This window comes from Sinocyclocheilus anshuiensis, unplaced genomic scaffold (genome assembly GCF_001515605.1).
Source record: "Sinocyclocheilus anshuiensis isolate Anshui unplaced genomic scaffold, SAMN03320099.WGS_v1.1 scaffold25, whole genome shotgun sequence".
Taxonomy (NCBI): domain Eukaryota; kingdom Metazoa; phylum Chordata; class Actinopteri; order Cypriniformes; family Cyprinidae; genus Sinocyclocheilus; species Sinocyclocheilus anshuiensis.
In genome coordinates this window covers 21,632-40,022 of record NW_015536477.1, presented here as the reverse complement: position 1 = coordinate 40,022, position 18,391 = coordinate 21,632, and the positions used below count along the sequence as shown (strand labels likewise).

The following is an 18,391-nucleotide window of genomic DNA, read 5'->3' as shown; positions in this document are numbered from 1 at the left end:
CCAAATATATATATATATATATATATATATATATATATTAGGTTTATTATTATTATTTTTTTTTTATTATTCACACAAATAATGTGGTTGCATGGAAAAGAGCTGCACAAGGAGCCCTCAGCATGTGTTCCACTTAAGAAAATATGAGTTTGGAATGACATTGATTTTTTTATTTTAATTTCCATGTGCACAGACCCTCTAAAGAATAACAGACTGGCAGAAGATTTGTTAGTAAATCCTACCACAATATATGCAATGATTCAGGGTGAACAGTGTATGTATACTGTAGGAAACATAGAGGGAAAAAGATTTATTTGACATTGTAAAACATATTATTTTTGTATGTGGTGCTTTAGGGCATAATAGAGATGGAAATGACAGATTTGCTGGTGATCTCATTTTTTTTCACTACGTTTCGCAGTTAAAATAAAAAGTGGGTCAGCCTGCTATCGGAAATGAGAAACGTTTGTCATTTACCTGTCTGAAATAAAAAAATCATGAATGCATACAAACCGCATAAGTTAAGCTTTGCACTCACACTTTTTGTTTGTATGAAGTTCATTCACCACCAAATCGAGACAAAACGTCAGAAATCGCAGTTGGCTTAATTGAGTTGTCTCAAGATAGGCGCTAAAATCAACGCTGTCACCTTCAGGTACACCTGTACTGGAATGAAGGCTGAATGAATTAGCATTCACGCTCATTCTGTGAAGGACTTGAGACCTCAAAAGTGGTAGATTGTGCATTATAATTCCAGCAAAAACAGCTCATCAAGAAATAAACTTTATTCTATATGAAACAAAAACTGGTAAAATTGGAACAAAAAGGTGCAAGATGGTGTATTTAATGTCCTTTAAGTATTGCAATAATGTAACAATACAATATGAAACTTTGTATATTGAGTCAAAATCTGCAGGGTAATGGAAAAAGATGATGTATATTTTATATATATATATGTTTGTGTGTGTGTGTGTGTGCATGTTTTTTTTTTAAGGAAGTCCAGCTGCATTTATTTGGTCAAAAATATGGTAAAAACAAATCATTTATTACAATTTAAAATAACTCTTTTCTAGTTGAATATATTTTAAAGTCATTTATTTCTGTGATGCAAAGCTGAATTTTTTAGGATCATTAACATTATTATAAATTTCAAAAACTGTTTTTGCTGATTATTATTTTTTGAAAACCTTGATACACTACCTTTTAAAAGTTTGGGCAAGATTAAAAAAAAGTCATTAATACTTTTATTCAGCAGTGGGAGCGCATTAAATTGATCAAACGTGACAGAAAACATTTATAATGATACAAAAGGTTTCTATTAATTTCTATTCAATAAATGCTGTTCTTTTTTCTGTTCATCATAGATGTTTTCAACATTGATAATAATCAAAAATGTTTCTCCTGCGGCAAATCAGCATATTAGAATGATTTCTGAAGGATCATGAGACACTGAAGACTGGAGTAATGATGCTGAAAATTCAGCTTTGTATCACAGGAATTAATTACATTTTAAAAATATATTAAAACAGAAAACTATTCAACTATTTCACAATATTACTGTTCTTACTGTATTTTGATCAGAAGTAAATGCAGCCTTGGTCAGCATAAGAGACTTCTTTCAAAACATTTATACACTTTTGACCAGTAGTGTATATAAATGCTTCTGTTCTGTATTAATTTACAAAATGTAGAGTTTGAACTATCAGTGATCTTCCAAAACTAACATAACACTGATACACACTGATAGTCTTAGAGCACAGCCAAATGTCAAAACTGTCCTTCAAAACACTCAGTTCACTGCCCACCTCAGCTATGACTCCATCATTAACTCCATTGTTATTTATGAAAGTTATTCTGTTTGTTACACTGGCCCTGTTTTGCTATCAATCATCGTGAAGGGGTAGATCAGGTGGGGATGGTGGAGCGGTTTTGGCACAGGTCCCAGTGACTGACTCCGTCCTCACGGGAGAATGAAAAGCTTAATCAGCGGAACTCCTCTTCCTCTCTCTGGGAATTGAGTTCAGGGGAAATGATAGGAAGCTTTGCTGTGCTATAGCCCGATCCCACAGGGAGATGGATCATAGTCGTTCCTCTTTAAGTAATGCACTTCTACCTGAGAGCATCCATCGCAATCAGTGGATGATGATGACCGTGACAGACATGCGTTCACAGGAAGAAGATGCTCTTTATTTATCATTAACCACTTATGACAAGACTCTTTTAGTTACGCTGCTGGGGATGTTAGATGTGCTCTCAAGGGCTCCAAGCAACACCACGACTATTGATTATAGACTTTGAAGGTGAAGTGTGTGATTTTGGGCCACTAGCAGGACCAAACGGAATTGCCAAAATTATATCCGCTCCAAACTCTACCTCAGGTTTGGCCTAATCTCATTACACTGGGAGCAAGTTTTAAGTATTTAAAGTATTAGTAAAAAAAATTGCATATTTCACCTTTAAAATCTATATGAAATCAGAATAGGGACCCATTTTTTGCTTTATACTTTCAGTTTGAACCAATGGATATCAGTGTGTGGAGGACTTGGAGTGCCACTTAAAAATATAAATAATCAATTTATTGATATTTAGTGATCATAATTCTGGAAAATGATTTTAAAAATGAATGAAATGGACATATTTAAAATAGTTTATTTAATTAAAGTTTAACTATGTATCTGTTAAATAATAAATCACTTTTCAGATTGACAATTTACAGGCATTTACAACTGTATATAGAATTTATTCTTAATGTAGTTAAATATTAACATAATTGATCAAGGACAATAATCATATGAAAGTGTAGTTGGTATTGTGAGAAGTATATTATAATTTTAAAAGTTATGATTGTTTAATGATGAAAAGCAAATTTAAAATGCTTTATAAAAGTGCAGTGTTACATTTTACTACACTTTTAAGCTTGAATTTAAATGCATTTTTTAAATATCTGTATTTATTTGTCAATTTGGAAAGTAAGTTATTTCCATTTTTATTTCTGAGTGAATACATTAATAATTGATTTATTTTAATTGATTGATTAATAGATTTTATATTATTTTTTTATACTTTATTATGTCTTTCAGTTCAAGCACATTTAATACAGTTATACAAATGAACATTCCCTTTAAAGACATCATATTTTTTACCAATTATTATTCCTCATTTTTCCTTCTACTTTCTCTTCCCTCACTTTTTTTTCTTTTGTGATAATACCCATCACCAATGCATAAAGAAAAAAAATATATAATAATAATAATTAAAACAATAACAAATACATGCCTAAACACTTTTTCATATAAAAAAGCTTTTTATATTATATTATTATATATTATATTCTTTTATATTATTTTTAAGTGGGACTCCAAGTCATTTATATTTTCAGTGTTTGGTCTTATTAAATAATCTACATTAACTTGACTTTAAAATATATCACGGTATGGAAGTAAAATGGATTATGAATGTTGCTGTTGATTATGCAGATTAAATATCATTTTTATTATATATATTTATTTATTTATTTTGTACTACTTGTTTGTACGACTTCAAATTATGCATCTTCATAAGTTTGGAATTCTTCCATGAATTTCATGTATACTGTAGGGGGGATGTATATTCTTATAAAAGTCTCCACTCAAATAGAACAGAAAAAAAAACATTGGTTTTTTTCTTCAAGATTCTATACAGAACATTTTATGTCCATAACTGGGTATAATATGAATCCACCTGTTGTGCCAAAGTGTTCACTTTTTGAACTATCCAGGACTTTTAAAATCAGCCCCCGGAGTGTCTCTGGCTGTGGTGAGAATCTTTTTCAAAACTCTGCAGTGTCCCGTGTGACTTTAGAGCCTTTAGCGACGCTACACCTCCTGTCCCACTGGAGATGCCTACATGTGTGCACCTCTCCACTGTGTGCCGCCCTGAGCTGCCTGCACTGGAATCGTTCTCTTTGATCCTCACGCACACAATGTTGTACCACAGACCACAGGAAGAAACAATGGAGAAGTAATGATAAGCCTGGAAGTGGTGTGTAAACACTTGGGATTACCCGGGACATTTCCACAGATCCCAGTAGTAGAACTTCTCAGACCTTTATGAGGATTGAGATTTGTTGTTTTGAATTTTAGTGCCTGTTTCTTCTTTGCCCCTCTCCATCACTTTAAGGGCTACTTTTATGGAAAGCCAGAGCCTTTAGTAGTAGTTCTTGTCAGATTGTTAGCCAAGTTTGTCATACTTATTTAAACAATTTGAAGTTTTTGCTAGTAAAGTAAGCATGCTCTGACATGTTGCCTAGTGCAGCTTATAGGCAACAGCTTGAGTTCTGATCCTATGGAAGATAGTTTCCACCATGGGATAAAATCTTTTAAGAAGGTTATTGTGACTTTTCACAATTCAGATTTTTTTCCCCTCACAATACTGACTTTTTTTCCCCAAAGTTGAGAGGGAAGCTCAGAATTGCGAGATGTAAACATTTAGAAATTTTTTTTTTCTCAGAATGGCAAGTTTATATCTAGTATATATTCGGGTACACAGGATCATATGGAAGCTTGTTTCTGGAATAAAGAATAAAAAAGGTAATTGGAATTTTTTATCTCATAATTCAGACCTTTTTTCTCACAATTCTGAAGGAAAATTGTGAGATGTGTACTTTTGAGACAAAAGGTCTGAATTGTGAGATAAAAAGTTACAATTACCTTTTTTATTCCATGGTGGAAATGGGCTTCCATATGATCCTTTTAGTGACTTCAGTGACTTGAATACACCTCTTTTATGATGAACATGAATTAAAATTCAAAATGATATTTTTGGGGGGCATCCAAAAAAAGTGTATTACAGATACTAAAATGAAGAAAAAAACTCATGAAGAAATGAAGAAAAAAAGAATAGAATTCTTGAAAAGAAAACCTTTATGTAGTTTTCCACAATCCTATATTATTATTTATTAGAAACAAAATAATATTGTAAAAAATCAGTTTATTAATATTCAAAAACATTTGTCTGCCAAGTCATATGGTTCAGCTAACATGCAGAGAAAAAAAACTGAAAGTAGTTTTCCACAATCCTATATTATTATTTATTAGAAACAAAATAATATTGTAAAAAATCAGTTTATTATTATTCAAAAACATTTGTCTGCCAAGTCATATGGTTCAGCTAACATGCAGAGAAAAAAAAACTGAAAATTATATCATACAGAGAAACCCTGCAGACTCCTAGGTTGTAAAAACTTAAAACATTTGATTTTTATTAATAATTCATGATATTTGTTTAAAAAATTAGATTTGTTTTATTTGTGTATACAATTTATTTATTATATTTATTTTTGTATTTATTTAATTAATAATGATTACAGTGTTGTTATTGCTTTTTACCACATAGCATTATTATAAATGTTAAAGATTTTAAACTTTTCTTTTTTAGAAATGGTATAAAAGTTTTTTTCTGAAACATATGACACAAAAAACAAACTATGACCCTCTTAATTGCTCTAAATGGTCTGTTGTGATCTTTTTTTTCCCCCTCTTTTTTTATCAGATTTGGTCCACTTGACCTGTTCATCATCTGGTACGGCCCAGGAAGATCTTGCTCCAGTTGTATCTCAGCTGTTTCACGTTTCCACCATTCCTGGAGAGGAGCCTTCAGAAGGTAAGACCTGAACCAGCTCCTTCACTTCTGATTAAAACTCCCCATCATTTAAAACCCATTAAAATCTTGAGTCCTTCTGCGTATCGACCTCCGGTTGCACATCCAGATCCGCTATACATCCTGCTAACAGTACTTAACTAACCTTGCCGCTCGTGTCAAAGAGAGATCATCTCTTCCTCTCTTTAAAGAAGAAAGATCTGGTATTGCTGTGACATTCAGTGAAGGGCTTACACAGAGACGTTATTGCCGATAACAGTGATTGATATTGATGGTGGTGTGGCAGGCAGGGGCCAGGAGCTGCTCCCATTGATTCCCATTATGCTCTGTCAGGGTCTGCTTGGCTTCTTCAGAGTGAATCTGAGCACAACCTGTCACATATGACCTCACGTTACCTTCAGATCATAAGGGTGGAATCAGCAATCATAGTGAGTTTGGATTTCAAAGATTCAATTTAAAATGTTATTTTAGTTGTACATGCTGGTAAAATGTCAGTGTAGTAACTAAGTATCAGCAAAGCAGTAGGTTTTCCAAGATTTTATTATTGTGTGTGTGTGTGTATGTATGTATATGTATATACATACATTAAATAAAGTAAACATAAAACAAATTTATTTCAATTTGTTGCCAAGGTAATTTCTCATTTTCATTTAGTTTAACTTAATGTCCTAAAATAACTTAAACTAAAATAAAAATTTATAAAAACGATATAGGCACTTAAAATTAGAAAAATACACAAAAATTACTAAATAAAATAAAAACATAAAATATAAAAATAAAAACAGATTCAAAATATTAGTAAAAAACAATAATATCTCTTCTCAATTATCCTAAAACAACACTGAGGTTTTCAAGTAACAAGACTTTTTTCAGATATGCAGTAGTGTAGCCTGACAAACCACTTTTTTTGTAAAATAAAGCGCACAGCCTTACAGCTGAGTGAGCTATGGCAATAATCATGCTTTTCCTGGAATGTCCTCTCACTCCTGTTATTGAAGTGGTGTTAAGAAGTACCATTCATTTTAGATGGTTCATTCAGGCGTTTAATTTCAATAAATAGGTTTAAAAAAAACTATTAATTTTTTAATAGTGTTCCCAGAAGCTTTCATATGTCATGTTACATGGGCTATTTTGTAAATATTTATATATTTTAATAAATGTTAACATTCAACATATAATAACAATAAAGTAATAATTAAAATTAATAATAAAATTACATTGTGTGCTGATTAACTAATCAAATTAGTCCTAATTAGCTGCATCTGAGAAAAGGAAAGCACTGGAACGAAAAAGTGTTTTGATAAAAATTGTCATTGTGACTTAAACAATTTGTATTTTTTTTTGTCATTTAAAATGACCACAGTAGCCAATGGCCAAAATAGCGGTTTCTATATCATATTCACATCTATATCATATATATGAATATGATATAAAAATCACACACACACATACATATATATATATATATATATATATATATATATCATTATTATTATTTTATTTTTATTTTTTTATTAAAAAAATATTAAACTAATTAAGAAATGTGAAAAAATTAGTATTTAGGGAATATAATAATTATTGATGTTACTGTACACCTGTAAAATGACAATACTAATATTTATGACTGCCTTCATTTTTTTCTGTTTCATATATTAAACCATTCAGCTTATAGAAACCCGCAGAGAGCTCTTAAAGCTTCTCTTTTTTGACAACAGCTGGTTTATAATCACTTCACATCACCAGTTCAGGAAGTAGTTGGCATGTTGGTTTTGCAGTGGTAATTGCACAGTATAAGCGATCCAAACTCAGAGCACATGCAGAGATGAGTTTGTGAGGAGCAGCATTTACTGCTCTGAGACACTGAAAACACTGTGAGCTGCTTGCGTGTAAAAGAAAAAGAAAAAAAACTGTCTATTCTTCACTTTGAAACATGCAGTGCATATATTTATGTAATTAAATTGCAGTCTTTGTGATTTGATTATCGTACTAAGCCATATAACGATATCATTTTGACTAGTTTAGCTACTTTAAATTGTAGTTTTTAGCTTGATTTGATTTCATTTCCTGACACTCATCTTTACCTGCTGCTTCATGTCATTGTTGATAATTCCTAAAATGTGCCAGTTTATCATAATTTGTGTAATAACACCGTCTTGACTCCAGATAAGTGTGATGGTGAGATGACTGTCTTATTTGATTGTAGTAAGATCAAGGTCATCTAGGCCATGGCATTCTCAACTCTCCTCACTCCCGCTATCAGCCAGCATTTCAACACACCTATAATCTTTATCACTCTTCCATCATACACATACTCTCCTTGAAGCTTTACTTTTTTCTATTGATTCTTGATGTGAATTTAAGTACTTCTGTGGTTCAAGAAAATAGAAATGTTATAATTGTTTCTTTGTGTGTGTGTGAGCATGTGTGCTCAGGTGCGTGGCCGGCACAGCGGAGGGTGTGGGATGCGGGGCCCCGCTGGGCGACACACAGGCTTTTTATCACAGGAATGAGCTAGTACTATTTTAATTAAAATGTCAGAACAAATACTGGCAAAGATCTTGAGGATGAATCGCTAGATAAGAAGAGCAGTGGGCCAGAACAGGTCAGAGAGACAAAGTCACCTGGGTAGATCTTCATTCATCCCCATGGTCAAAGCACTGTGTGTGAGTGTGAGAGAGAGAGAGAGTCTGTTTTGATCACGATGGAGCAAATAAACAACAACTAGTGCAGATTTCCTAGAGGATTTTAAACCCTTCAGAAAGATCAAGGCTTATATGATCGCATGTAGACTATATTAAATGAAACGGATTGCTATTACTATTACTTCTCATATTCAGGGTTAGTGACTTGAATAACCCATAACACTCAAAACACATCTCAGAACCCCTTTGTGACCAAGAGCATAAACCTCTGACACCTTAGCTACCTCATAGTCTGCTAAAAAAAACACTCTGAGGACCTTAGCATCACGTAGCAACAGGCAAAAAAAAAACACTCCAAACATTTTAGCGACTTCTTAGTGTCACACTCACTGATGGGAGATCAAGTGCACAACGCATGAGTTGACTAATACACAGTCTTTAATAATAATCCACAGAAGAACAGACAGCAAATCCAGGAAGACAGGCAACCAACGCAGTGTACACATAAACAATAACTGGCAAGGACTGAACAGAAATGGGGAGTACTTATACAAAAAAGCAAGAGAGGGACTAATGACTAAATTAACAGGACACAGGTGAACAGAATGAACTAATCAAGGGAACTAAGGAAAACTAGGTCAAGGAACAAAACTAAACAGGAGAACAGGAAATGAAAGAAACAACCAAAGTCCATGAACGGAACATAACTGTGACAGTACTCCCCCCTCCGGCCAGGCACGACCTGGCCGAAATGGAACACCAAAGGGAGGGACCGAGGGGGACTTAGGAGGAGGACATAAGAGTGGAGCATGGATGGTGACAGGGGATGGAGAAGGGCCGGTGGATGACCAGGGCAGCAACGATGGAGGGAGGAGCCAAGGAGGTATCAGGAGGAACCGCGGAGCAGATGGCTCAGGCGACCGATGCGTAGGCGGGGATCCGGAAGGCCACAGTGACAGAGGACCAAGGTGGAGCTGGAGGGAGGAGCCTAACGGAGCCGGTGGGACGGATCGACAAGGCGCAGCCGGAGGAGTGGAGTCCTGAGGCGATGGCGGGTCGACGACTGACCAAGGCGGAGCCGGAGGGACGAGGGAGCCCAGCGGAGCTGGTGGACTGACGAGCCACGGCGGAGAGGAGGGAGATAAGAGCCATGGTGGAGCTGCTGGGTCAACGGGCTGAGGCGGAGTCCGGGCCTCGGAGGCTGGAGGCGGAGACAAGGGATCCTCCAGCCAAGACGCCGATGGAAACTGGCAGACCCGCGGTGAAACCACACCACTGATACTGGGCTGAGGGTGAGCAGAGGGGCTGACAGGAGACAGCGGAGGCGATGGCAAAGACTGGTGAAGAGGTGGAGCTAGAGGGAGGGTGGGTGGGAATTTGTGACTGGCAGTGGGTTTTGGGATGGTGTGTGCTGCCCACACACACCAGATAGCAACTCCCAGAACCGGGAGCGCTAGGGACAGAGGAACGACCTCTGTGGTTGTGGTGGAACAGCCAGACAGATCAGGGCAGATGAACAATTCATAAACGGCCTCCTTGGCCATACTGGGACAGACAGAGAGTTCAGAAGACAGGAGAGGAGGTATGTCGGAATAAAAGTCTATTAAATCCTCTGAGTCCAGCTGCAGCTCACCCTCAGCGGTGGCACAGTGGAAGGGGCTTTACTCCACACCCTCGCTCTCCACTGTATAATCCTCCGTGATGGGCATTGTTGCCAACTCACGCACCTGGTCAGATGTTTGATGAGGCTCTGGCTCCGGGGCGATCCTCAGCTCTATTGCTTTATCAGGCAATGGCTTGTCGGTCGCGGTGGGCTTTGGCTCTCTGTCTGCGGTGGGCTCTGGCTGTTGCTCCACACAGCGGGATGGTGTCTGGCTGGGCTCTGGGCAACCGTGGGGCTGGTGAGTTCCTCATCATTGTGACAGACGGTGAACGGGGATCCGTTTCTCACCAGTACCCACTCCACAAAGGTGGCGAAACTCTCCCGAGGACCATCTTCGGACGGCCGTGCTCTGCAAACGGTGTTGAGGCTCTTTGTAGAACACGCAGAGACAGTCGTCCGGGTAACTGGTGTAATGTGCTACTTCCAGAAAGAGTCTTGTATGGTCCTTGAGAGTGTGCGCCCCCTGCTCCAGCAGGAGGAGGAGGAATTCGGGATGGTGGTCATAATAAACAAAAAGAAAACTTTCAAAAACAAAAAAAACACGGGGACACACGCGACTTAAATTTTTTGGCCGGTTACTCTGTCACACTCGCTGATGGGAGATCAAGTGCACGACACGTGAGTTGACTAATACACAGTCTTTAATAATAATCCACAGAAGAACAGACAAGAAATCCAGGAAGACAGGCAACCAATGCAATGTGCACATAAACAATAACCGGCAAGGACTGAACAGAAACGGGGAGTACTTATACAAAAGCAAGAGAGGGACTAATGACTAAATTAACAGGACACAGGTGAACTGAATGAACTAATCAAGGGAACTAAGGAAAACTAGGTCAAGGAACAAAACTAAACAGGAGAACAGGAAATGAAAGAAACACAACCAAAGTCCATGAACGGAACATAACTGTGACACTTAGCAATGTACTAAAAATGTCCCTGAACGCCTTAGTGACTATAGAGTGCATTAGTCCCTGCCCACTTTTTCAACTGTGCTGATTGATAAAGTATTTTACCCATTCATTTTCCCATTGGGATTTTTAAAAAAGTGTTATTCAAAGTTCAAGTTCAAACTTTGATTTGAAGCAAAAAAAGCTAATGAAAATCAGATAATAAAAAAGGTACAAGTTATTTGTTGTATCTATAGAAGCACAACATGTTAAGTTTATTGCAAAATATGCATATGTATACAAATATATACGCATTTTGAGAACATAGGGAGACCGACACGATTATGTCATTCACTGAGCTTCATGGGAGTGGGCGGAGCTAAGGAGCTCTTTTGGGCATGCTTTGCTAGCTGCAACACTGATTGGTGGGATTTTCTGTGTATGTTAAACTATTTTAAAATAAGTTTAAAAATAAAAATTCATGCAAACTGATGGGTTCAACAAATTGACAACCTCGGAGCTTAGTATAACGGTTCTTTTTAAAAATTAGTTTCCCTGTGGAGAAAACTAATGTGTTTTTACTTCCGAAACCCGATTGTTGCACTCTAGCTGTGACATGATTAAAAAACACTCTTATTAGCCACTGCATAGCAACATGGTAGCAACAGACTAATGTTCTTGTCATGACCGTTGACGTTTTGCTTTACACTCAAGATGGGAACAGATTCATTTTGCACTCTACACCACTCTGAGCACCTTAGTGACAGCATACCTTTCACAACCACATGGCAATGTGATAAAAACACCTAAGCAACTGCATAGTAAAGTGCTAAAAAGCACTTAAAATACCTTACCATATACCTGCATAGCAACATCCTGGTAACCACCTACAACACATTTTCATCATGATGGTGAGATTTGCACAGGCAAACACTTTACATGTAACTTTTTTTAATATTTTCATCATATAAGATAACTTTTCCACGACATTCTAATTTATTGAGATGCACCTGTAGATGGTCTTTTTAAAAAGGTTGTAGAGAGCATTGTTGGTTCAGTGTGTGTGTGTGTGTGTGTTTGTACTTAACCATATTTCGGGAACAAATTTGTACTCAAAAGTGAGCTAAACCTTACAAAATCTCCAAAAATCTCCCTTTGGGGACGTCCTCATTTGTAAAACTGGTATAAAAATAAAGTAAACAAAGTTGTTTTTTTTTTTTTTGGTAAAAAATTTTTTTTTTAAAAAAAAATATTTTTTTTTAAAAAAAAATATTTTTTTTTAAAAAAAAATATTTTTTTTTAAAAAAAAATATTTTTTTTTAAAAAAAAAATTTTTTTGATCAACATTTTTTTTTTTTTTTTTTTTTTTTTTTTTTTTTTTTTTTTTTGGTAAAAATGCAGAAAGTTTTCTGTGAGGGGTAGGGTTAGGGTTTGCTTATCTTTATATAAGATAGTGGGAAGTCGTGGTTAGAGAGTCGGACTCGTAACCCAAAGGTTGCGAGTTAGAGAGTCAGGTCCGGCAGGAATTGTAGGTGGGGGGGAGTGAATGTCCAGTGCTCTCTTCCACCTTCAATACCATGACTGAGGTGCCCGAGGCTGCAAGGCACCGAACCCCCAACTGCTCCCCGGGCGCTGCAGCATAAATGGCTGCCCACTGCTCTGGTTGTGTGTGTGTTCACCGCTGTGTGTGTGAACTTAGGATGGGATAAATGCAGAGCACGAGTATGGGTAACCATACTTGGCCACATGTCACGTCACGTCATATAAAAACAATAGAAGTCTATGTAATTTCCCCATTTAGATAGCTAAGTAAACGTCCAGTCTTCAGTGTCTCATGATCCTTCAGAAATCATTAGAATATGCTGATTTGCTGCTGAAGCATTTTTTATAATCTATATTTTATTATTTATTATTAAAAATGTGTGCTCTTGCTGAATAAAAGTATTATTTTCTTTAAAAAATAAATAAATAAATAAATAAAGATCTTACTGACCCCAAACCTTTGAATGGGTAATGTATATGATGTGTTATATTATTATTAATATTTTGTATATATTTATGTAACATTATGGATAATATAAATATAAATAACATTATATAAATATATAACACTATATATTAAATAACAAACATATTATACAGAAAATAATATTTGTTCCCCCAAGACGGTGTTTCTCTGTGTCCACTTATTATCTAGTCATGTATGTTCATGGCTTTCTTCTTATAAGAGAAGAGATTCTTTGGCGGTGTGTGTTCAGTTAAAGGCTTGAGTGTTTTGTTAATCAGTGACCTGGCTGCATTCAGAGGGAAGGATAGGTGGTGTATTTGAAGCGGCGTTAAACATTGATGCCGCCACACCTCTCCCCCTCTCCAAATTAAGCAAATCACCGGATTTAGATAGCTAAGTAAACGTGTGTGTGTGTGTGTGTGTTTGTGCATGCTGAGGCAGTGTGTTAGAGGGTGATTGTGGTTTGGGAGGTTTGCAGCTGCAGGCATGTGTTAGCTGCTATCAGGAGTGCTGCTGTATGCTAATCTGACATTTGTCACATCTGGGAGCATGTGTGTATGACCAAACCAGTGCCCAAACACATGAATACTTACACATACTTCAATAGAATTGTTCACACTTAATATATAAGATGAAATATAATAACCAAACATAGATTTATATAAAGTAGTATATACTTTATAAAAAAAAAATTTCACTCACTTTGATTGAGACATTGAATCATACAGTACGTTAAACCAAGAAACGAAACACCACTGCTGTGTGTTGCTTGGAGACATGCAACGCTTGATTCTGATTTGCCTTAATTTGGAATTTTGTTAGCAGCACAAAAACAGGAAGTATTATATCATGTTTTTTTGTATTATATTATTAATGTATACACTACCATTCAAACGTTTGACGTCTGTAAGAATTTTTTAAATGCTTCTGCTCACCAAGGCTGCATTTATTTGTCCAAAAATACAGTAGAAACATTAATAGTATTGTGAAAGTATTGTGAAATAAATATTGTTACAATAGTATTACAAATATGCAGTTATTGTAACTGTTTTTTAATATATATATATATATACGGTGTTTCTCTGTGTCCACTTATTATCTAGTCATGTATGTTCATGGCTTTCTTCTTATAAGAGAAGAGATTCTTTGGCGGTGTGTGTTCAGTTAAAGGCTTGAGTGTTTTGTTAATCAGTGACCTGGCTGCATTCAGAGGGAAGGATAGGTGGTGTATTTGAAGCGGCGTTAAACATTGATGCCGCCACACCTCTCCCCCTCTCCAAATTAAGCAAATCACCGGGCCACTCCAGGCAGGAAAAGGAACACGCGTCATAATTGTGTGACATTTGGGTAATGACCGTTCTGACATTTCAGACTGACACCTTCTCCCTCTCGCTTTTTCTAGACTTTCTTTTCCTACCTTTTTGCGGCAGAGGCTCATGTATTTAAAGGGTAATGATACAGACTGACAGCTTTACGCTTTAAACGAACCAGTGACACACACGCACACACACACTCTTGGGATTCTTCTCTTCTGTTGGACTATAGAGCTCGTCTCGCCTAAGATGTCATTAAAGGAGAAAAAGAGATTAGATGACCTACGTCATGCAGCCGCTAACAAAATATTAACAGTGACTCATCTCATGATAAATCAACATAGATCTATTGAAAGTGGGGTTGGTAACACTTTACATTAGGAAACACAATTACTATTAACTAAGAGTTTCCCCCCAATAAACTCATAATTTGCTGCTTATTGATAGTAAGTAAGGTAGTTTTTGTAGTAGGTATGTTTAAGTATTGGTATTGGGTCAAGGGACATAGAATATGGTCATGCAGAATAAGGCATTATTATGTGCTTAAGTACTGTTATTAAGTACTAATAAACAGCCAACATACTAGTAATATGCATGCTAATAAGCAGCTAGTTAATAGTGAATAGCCTAACCTAAAGTTTTACCGTGGCGTTTATAAGAAAAGTGCCGTTTCAGTGTTATTCCCATTTTTTGTCTGGATGGCCCAACTAAAGCAGAAATTAACAGCCTTGTGCGAGAAACCTCTTTTTATAGCATTCTACAGTCGATCTGTTAAGTGTGTGTTTCTTGGCCAGAATAATCTGCAAAGTGGTCAAGATTGTATGCTGCAAGTCTGTCTATGGACTTCCCATCAACTCATGCTCTCTGCTGTCCTTGGTGCTGAAATTCTCCCATTTTGATTCATATGAAAAAAATCCAACACCAATATGTCATTTGTTGTGTCACAAACATACACTGCTTTGTATTCTTGGAAGCACCTCACATTTATGCAAGGCTGTAAACTCCCTCAGTATCATACAATTTAGGTTCTAATGTTTCTGTGCACACTTTCAAAGACTTTCCACAGCCTGAAAATTCTATTTTATTTTATTATTTGTTTATTTGTGTTTTAATCTAATTTTGTTTTGTTTTAAAAAATACAATTATTTATATTTTATTCATAATACATTATACCCTACCATTTTACTATACTGTTATACTGTACTGTAATTTGGAAAAATTAATTTTTTTTATGTTTTTGAAACAAGTCTCTTCTGCTCACCATGGGTGCATTTATTTGATCAAAAATACTATAAAAACAGTAATATTATGAAATATTATTACCATTTAAAATAATTGGTTTCTTTTTGAATATTTTGAATATTTTTTATTTATTTCTGTGAGCAAAGCTGTATTTTCAGTAGTCATTACTCCAGTCTTTAGTGTGACATGATCCTTCAGAAATCATTCTAATATGATGATTTGCTGGTCAATCATTATTATCATCATTATTTTTGGTTCTCATTCATCAGTTATGGTTCTTGTTTTTGCTGAATATAAAGTTCAGTGTTTCATGTTGTATTTCAGTGTTCAATGTTTCAATCAGCATATCAGAATGATTTCTGAAGGATCATGTGACACTGAAGACTGGAGTAATGATGCTGAAAATTCAGCTTTGCATCACAGGAATACATCACATTTTAAAATGTATTCAGATAGAAATCAGCTTTTTTAATTGTAATAATATTTCACAACATTACTTGGTGCCAATTACCAAACATTTGGCTGGTTTTGGTTTCACCAAAAGTAGGGGAAATGTTGGAAAAGTGCATAGATTCCGTCTAGGCCTGGTCATGACCTTTAATGTAGACAGCTGGCTTAATATTTGTAGGAATTGTCAATAGTAAGACATCTGAAATGCAAAGCCTTCTAATGTCAAGACATCAAAGACAGAGAAGACAGAAATGATTGTTTAAACATCACATGCAGGTGCAGAGGAGAGAAGCAAGCCTGCAGTGCTGTGGGTCATGTACTTCAACATGAGGGACACATCAGCCCTGGACAGCAGCAGCTACAGCCTGCCGAGCAATGTTCACGTGTGCACCGGTCCCGATGGCAGCCTGTGCAGCGACTACTCCATTAAACTGGTGAGTCCAGCAGAAGCAGGCAGACACTGCGTTCATTGGATCAGAAATTGCTTGCTGCCTCAATTATGGGATGTTTTAGTCTTTTATTTTGTTTCTGTGTTCATTTCCAGGCTGAATCCGTGTTTCATCATATCCTCCCTGATGAAGAGTTCTGTCCGCCCGCGCCCAACCCAGAGGACATTATCTATGACGGCGATGGTCCGCAGGCCGAAGGGCCCGGCTTCGACGAGAGTACTAACACAGAAGCGGATAAAAGCCAGGCAGAGGAAGAAGGTGCCGCCCATGAGAAGAGTCCATCGACTGAGAGCTCTGAACCTGCAGAGATGGACAGTGTTACCCAGCAGGCACCGTCGGACACGACCCCACCCTCTGAAGAATAACCCCTTTAGAGACGCGTGTTCATTTCTCCACAATCACTGAGCATTTGGAATCCAATCTTCAATCGTCCAGTTCTCAATCCTATTATGTTCATCAACCCTTTTTTTATACATTTTATGTGCCTTTCTTTTGCATTTTCACACGCGATACCTGTTTTATTTTGTTACTGTAAGCTGTTTATGTATTTCCTTTTTTTTTTTTTTTAAATGTATTCACACTTTTGCATGGTTCAAGCAAGGTGCTTGAATTATACTGTATATTCTGGAGTTATTCAGACGACTAAGATTAAATGATTTTGGTCACATGCAGGACAAATACTCTTATTTTGGCTGCTGCTTCAAATCTTCAAACCTTGTATTTCAGATGTCTATTTGAATGCTGTCTGTCTTTTCATTTGGCATTACGTCTGTTTTGTGTCATTGCATCCAAATGTACGCTATAAATGTATCATGGCTGCTGGTATTAAATATTTAATTGAAGATGTATTTTAGTTCATTATTTGTACCGTCAGCCACACTGCAGGATTGAACTTCACATTGTCTGTCACTGATACAAACTGATTTCAGCGCAAAACTCCAATGTTATCTGTGACGCCGAGCATTAGTGATGCCTGCCATGAAGGCGAGGTGAGGAACGCTAGCAGGCGCGAGGGAAGGAGCACAGTTTGATGACATTTGGTTTGCACTGCCATGGCTGAACAGATGGCTCATTATGGCTGCAAGTGCACAGCACTTGCTGCCTTTGTTTCCCTGGAATTTGATATGGGCTCTGCCGAGAGTATTTACTCGCTCTGGAGGGGAAGAATTACTGCCGAACACATGGCCCAGGTTAGTCCCAGACCAGAGGAAGTGTGCTGATTCTTTCCGATGGCTGGGAGTAAGCACACCCCTGACAGCACTGACGAGTGTTTAGAGTCAAGTCAAGAGTGATGTGTGTCACATATAACCCAGTCTTCAGTTTAATTCACTCACTTTGTATGATGCATAGTTTTGCATGTTGTATAGGCTTAGGATGCAGAATGTGATGTGTTTTGAAGTGATGATGGGGGTTTTCTAAGAAAATTTCTCCCAAAACTTTTAGGATTACTTTATTTGAAAATGAACCAGGGCTGTAACCTCTATTGACATTGCGGGACCACCACAGGGGGCCGTGTGCCTCCTATATTCAGATTATTAAATTAAATTAAAAATTAAAGTACTAATAGTTATTTGTAATTAGTAAGCCTGACACAAAAGCAATACATTATTTCAACCCTGTTACTGTACGTTTGGGATTTATACATTTAAATTTAAATAATTAACAGAGTTTACTGTGCCTGGTAATAATCAGTATTTAAATTAATATTACAATAGCACATAAAATTTCTCTCTGACAATGTGGTTTGTGTCAACTTTGTTTCGGGGTTGAAGATCAGTTAAAAAATGTCTATTAATGGCCTCCGCTAGCAAGCATCATTGCACCACACTATTATTCACAGGTTGTGTTTTGATGATTAAAGAAAATGTTTATCCCTTAACAGAGTTGAACTATCATGCTTTATGAAGTTATTTATCATTAATAACCTAAATCCTGACTTTACAGCACAACTTAATTTCAACCCTGTCACTGCAAGCTTGGAATTCATGTAGAGATTTGAATAGGTAACTGAGTTTATTTAGCCTTTTCATAAATTGCGCATTATGATTTATTATATTAAATATTAATATAAATATTACTAACTCATGCCATTTT

The 18,391-nt window shown here is 36.4% G+C and overlaps 1 protein-coding gene across 2 annotated transcripts in view; it reads left to right on the top strand.

The window, feature by feature from the left end:
- LOC107660584 (rab proteins geranylgeranyltransferase component A 2-like) overlaps positions 1–17,143 on the top strand; it is a 57,356-nt gene extending 40,213 nt beyond the window's left edge. For both annotated transcript variants that reach the window (XM_016450043.1, XM_016449964.1), the window contains exons 13-15: positions 5,530–5,640; positions 16,125–16,282; positions 16,393–17,143. In XM_016450043.1, coding sequence (XP_016305529.1) covers positions 5,530–5,640; positions 16,125–16,282; positions 16,393–16,662 — 539 coding nt within the window. In that variant the 3' untranslated portion in view covers positions 16,663–17,143. The remainder of the gene's footprint in view (positions 1–5,529; positions 5,641–16,124; positions 16,283–16,392) is intronic.
- The last annotated feature ends 1,248 nt before the right edge of the window (positions 17,144–18,391 follow it).